General features: G+C 45.2%; 1 protein-coding gene across 1 annotated transcript; it reads left to right on the top strand.

Annotated features, from left to right (window-relative positions):
- The first annotated feature begins 1,833 nt into the window (after positions 1 to 1,833).
- Positions 1,834 to 3,570, top strand: LOC133036161 (uncharacterized). Its single transcript, XM_061112660.1, has 3 exons — positions 1,834 to 2,689; positions 2,762 to 3,069; positions 3,139 to 3,570. Exons 1-3 carry the CDS (start codon positions 2,314 to 2,316, stop codon positions 3,568 to 3,570), a joined length of 1,116 nt encoding a protein of 371 aa, XP_060968643.1. The 5' UTR covers positions 1,834 to 2,313.
- The last annotated feature ends 1,598 nt before the right edge of the window (positions 3,571 to 5,168 follow it).

The raw sequence follows: 5,168 nt of genomic DNA, 5'->3' as shown, positions 1-5,168 counted from the left end.
GGGTCTACCCTACATGATGAGGATTATGGTTATGCGGTGTGAATTAGGTCGCACCCGCAATATCTCGCTGGTTTTATCCTGGGCGAGGTCCAAACTTCGAGAAGTCTCTCACGGACATTTCAGCTTTCATTGGGAATCTGAATATACGTGTCCTTTTAAAGAGGAGTCTGGTCTCGAGTTTCTAGGTGAGAGAAATCTCACTATAACACATGCCCCTAGTTTCGCGACGTGACTAGAGCGGTCACTGAGGGAAACTATTGCTCGAGAGACAGGTGAAAGGTTGTCACGAGGAGGTGACCTTTTGGTTGTCCCATCGAGGGTTTCGAAAAATGACGGCTGTAATGATAAATTTTCATTATCTTTAGGGTGCCACGTCACGAAACTCTTCGGTTTTCGTGTAGGCGTGGCCATAGTTGGTCGTTAGATTGGGCGACCTTAGGCATTTTGGCTGCCACGTGTCACAATCCCAATAAATAAGGGATATGGGTATTTAAACGCTTTGATACGAATCAAATTTCCCATTTTCCCTCTTTTCTCTTAACTTCCCTCCAGTGCATACACTTCAGACAAAATCCACTCCCAGATTTTCTGCCACTTTCCACAACATTTTCATTCTCAGAAGTGATCGAGAATAACCGCAGGAATCAAAACTAAAGGTTAGCTTCTAAATCACTGCATTTTCGCTTTCTGTTTTTGGAGAAAATGTGCTTTGTTTTCTGGGTTTGGATGTTTTTGAAAACTTTTTAGGAGTGTATGCTAGTGGGTATTTATGTGTTTTGGGTCAATGAAACTGGGTAATATTCATAGTGTAGGACCTGTAAACTGACATAACCGTATACAATTCATAGGCACTGATTCACGTCTCGAATGCTCGCGGACATTCGGATGAACAATTTGAATGTTCGCGGGTATTCGGTTGAACAACTTGAATAATCGCATATTTCCAAGACTTATTTCCGCTTAACTGTTGACTAGACCTTTTAGGATCTTTACATGTCGCGGGCTGAGTGGTGAGAGTATTAATTGCCATTCCAAATGGTGGGTGTGTCATAGTATTCTAATGGCTATATATGCGATTATATGTCCCTTGAGATACTGAGATACACCCAGCCATTTGTTGACGTGCGTTAATACTCGAATAATCGTACTCTTTGGTTGGTAGGTTGTCTCGAAACGGTGGGTGTCTCCCAGTAACTTCAGGGTTATGCTCGAAAATGCATACTTCTTGAGTCACTGGGATACGCCCAGCCGTTTCTGGAGGTATACCGCACAACCGAGGATGCGTGAATTACTCGCCCAAAGATAGTTACATTTCTTCTCGCATGCTGATAGGAGGGTCAGTTTTCGCATGGAGCCTGACTTTCTTGTCGAATGCGACTTTTATAATCTACTGCGGGTGAGATCACTTATCTTTATTTTTTCACACATTCATCACGCTGAAAAGATCTTCTATCTTTCAGATGAGCGATCTATCGGATAGCCAGCAGCTCGGATCAGGAGGTCGCGCCTTTGACAGGGAATCGGACCAAGAGAGGGATAGTTTTCTCCCTACGGACATCTCCGAAATGGAGGCTGCGGAGATAGAGTTAGGTCCGATGTCTTCTGTAGAGATTGAGAGGATGGTACAGGAGCTCGCTGAACCTGGGACAATCGATATCCGAGATAGCGAATCCACAGTGTCAGCACGCGACTACCTCATCCATACGAGGCACGCTCCCGACATCGAGGTCGAGGAGGTGGAGGAGGAATGGACTACTCCGGTCCGCGAATCAGGTGGGGAGGAAGAGGAAGCGAAAGGGAGTGGGACGGACTCAGTCGACGACTCCCAATTGAACGAACCTTTCTCATGCGAAGACCTAGTCTCGAGAGTCGTCAAATCTGACTTCACCACCTTCGTGAGGTTGAATTTGTTGCGACTTGCGTTTCAAAGTCCCAAACCCTCTCAGAGAGCGCATCTTCCGTTCACCAACCCTGCGATCATCCCTACAGAGGACGTGGTCATCTCAATACCCATTCTTCGATGTGGTGTATCGGTCCCGTTTCATCCTTTCGTCGCAGCCATTCTCAGACGTTATGACGTATCGCCTTTTCAGCTAACACCCAACAGTTATCGCACTGTTCTAGCATTCTATGCGATGTACATGGAGTACGCCCATAGGGCTCCGTCAGTAGAGGAGTTTAGTTACTTCTATGACATAAAGAGCGTGGGTCTTCATAATGGCTTCTTTTGCTTTAGTAAATGGGCGACTTCTGAAATAAACGGTGTTGAGGGGATGGTCTCGAACATGGGCGACTGGAAGTCGAAATGGTTTTATGTTTTTAAGGTTCCTGGGATCAGGACCGACTTTAATCGCAGACCCAGTATGTCGCATATTTGTTGACTTAGATAAAATCTGTTACTTTGTTTTTCGAGATCTTTTGCTAACTCGTTTTTTTGTTGTCATCGCAGATAGACCAGCTCGACCAACGCTTGACGCGAATAAGAAGGGGGTAGCTGAAATTCTTGGGAGTCTTCCGGTACAAGATCGCGACTGGCGATTACTGTGTACGACTGCCAAATTGCGAGAACACAAACTGATCCCTGAGAACGCGAGTCTTCAACGGGAGCCAGTATATAAAGAACCATCTGAGAAACAGCAGGAGCGGATAGATAAACGTCTTTCTAAGCAAACTCCTCGACAAACTTCAGGTAACTCGTCCTTTTGCTATAAATTGACGGGTAGGATTGTGATTTTTACTTATCTGTTCTTTGTGCTTGCAGACATGACTTTCTTGAAGTCTGCCCCTGTCCTGAAGATCAAGCAAAAGGGTGGAACACCGGCGACTTCGCCGGTCGTTGCCCAGAAGAGGAAGAGCGATGTGATGACTTCGCTTGCTGCAGATTCCTCCAAGAAGTTGGCTAAGACTACTCAGGACAAGGGGAAGAAAGTCGTCATCGACTCTCCTGTTCGTGCTCGCGACTTTCTGGCCATGCAGGAAAAATTACTGGCTGAGATTCCTTACGAGGATCTTGCTTCTCGATCTACTGAACTGGCCGTGCAATCCATGGCTTTGTTCATGAAAGCCGCGGCTACTCCTTCGAAGGAAACTGATTCGCTGAAGAGGCAGAACGCCCATTTTCAAGAAAACATAAAGAAGCTGAAGCAAGAGGTGGCGAGGATGGAGGAGCTCAACAAGGCCAAGGAGAAGGAGCTCGAGGAAGTCAGCAGGGCAAAAGAACAGGTGGAGCTCGAGCTCAAGAAGTCGCAGACAACGATCGTTGAGATGACTCGCGACTTGGAGGCTGAGAAAGAGAGTGGGAAAAAACAGTACGATCAGGCTGTGTCTGATTACATCTATACCACTCTCTCCAAAGTCCCTGACTTCGACTTCTCGCTGCTTGGAGCTGAAGCTGCTGAAATGGCTGAAGCCTTTCGCGCCATGTCTCCTACCCAGACTCAAGGTGGGGGAGGCGACCTTCCGGACGAAATCGAAGGAGTACAGGCTGAAGAGGTCGAGAATGAGGTCGTCAGCAAGATTGCGGACGAGGCTGCTCCTGATGAGACTACTCCCGTTGCTCCAGACGCTTGATTATTTTCTATCTTACGCTGTTGTTTAATTTCACTCTCACCTCTTTTTTTTTTATATATGCGGTACACGGGTACTCGCACTTCTGTACTTAAAGAAATTTATCTTACTTTTTGGACAAATTTCTATCCTCGCGGGGATAGCTTACACTTTAATATTTACGCAGTACACGGGTACTTGCGATTTTATATATTTTTAACTTTGATCACAGCTTGGTGTGAATGCAATTATATATATATGCGACTTTAATTACAGCTTGGTGTAATAAAGTAGGAAAAACTCGGTAAATCAAATTACTCGAAAAACTTAATAAGTGATTTTATTCAAGCAATCAGTAATACATGCGGGTACACATGCCCCTATACTTAGGAAGTATTTTGAACAAAAAATATCTAAGTATAAGTACTCGAATTATCATAACTGAATAACGTGAATATTACTGATAATAAAATTTCAAGCTCTCGCTATTCCATGCTCGTGGAACCGCGGTTCCATCGAGTGTTGCGAGTCGATAAGTGGCATCACCAATTTGATCTGCGATTTTGTATGGTCCTTCCCAATTGTCTCCAAAGACTCCGTGAGCTGGGACTTTGGTATTTGGCATTACTTTTCTAAGGACCAAGTCTCCTACTCGCAGAGGTTTTATCTTTACTTTCGAGTTAAAGTACCTTGCTGTTCGTTGTTGATAAGCCGCATTTTGTAGTTGCGCTTTATCACGCTTTTCTTCTAAAAGATCAAGGCAAAACAACTGATTCTCGTTGTTCTGCGAGATATTGAAAGCATCTCTGCGCAAGGATCCTGCCCCAACCTCTACTGGTAACATGGCCTCGCACCCATAAGAAAGTGAGAAGGGTGTTTCGCCAGTTGTAGATCGAGGGGTTGTATTGTAAGACCATAGGACTTGCGGTAATTCATCTGGCCATGCCCCTTTGCGGTCTTCTAATTTTCCCTTTATGGTGTGCTTAATTATTTTGTTGACTGCTTCAGTCTGCCCATTGCTTTGAGGGTAAGCGACTGCAGAAAAGGCTTTTTTAATTCCTAAATCATCGCATAGCTGTCGCATCTCTTTACAGTCAAACTATTTTCCATTATCTGAAATGAGCTTGTGCGGAATGCCAAAGCGACAGATGATGGAAGTGTAGACGAACTCGCGCAACTTCGTTGCAGTGATGGTTGCGAGTGCTTTCGCTTCAGCCCACTTTGTGAAATAGTCAACCGCGACTACAGCATATTTGACTCCGCCTTTTCCCTTGGGTAACTCGCCAATTAAATCAATTCCCCATATTGCAAAGGGCCAGGGGCTCGTGATAAAATGGAGGTTACTCGGGGGCTGGTGTGTGTAAGTGGCTATTCGCTGGCATCTATCACACCTTTTTGCAAATGCGAGGGCATCTTGTCGCAATGTTGGCCAGTAATACCCTTGCCGCATAATTTTTAAGGCAAGGGAATTACCTCCAGTATGATTGCCACAAATTCCCTCGTGTACTTCACGCAGTATGTAACCGCAGTCTTCTCCACTGATACATTTGAGAAGTGGTTGACTAAAACTTCTGCGATACAAGCTCTGGTCATATATCACATAGCGGGCTGCTCGTTGTCGC

The sequence above is a fragment of the Cannabis sativa genome, chromosome 3 (genome assembly GCF_029168945.1).
Source record: "Cannabis sativa cultivar Pink pepper isolate KNU-18-1 chromosome 3, ASM2916894v1, whole genome shotgun sequence".
Classification (NCBI taxonomy): Eukaryota; Viridiplantae; Streptophyta; class Magnoliopsida; order Rosales; family Cannabaceae; genus Cannabis; species Cannabis sativa.
This window is presented reverse-complemented; position numbering and strand designations above follow the sequence as displayed.

Coding starts and splice junctions, on each gene's coding strand:
- LOC133036161 (XM_061112660.1), top strand. CDS start 2,314: ATGTTTTTAAGGTTCCTGGGATCAGGACCGACTTTAATCGCAGACCCA. Junction 2,690..2,761: donor AACTCCTCGACAAACTTCAG/GTAACTCGTCCT, acceptor TTGTGCTTGCAG/ACATGACTTTCTTGAAGTCT. Junction 3,070..3,138: donor CTTTGTTCATGAAAGCCGCG/GCTACTCCTTCG, acceptor AACATAAAGAAG/CTGAAGCAAGAGGTGGCGAG.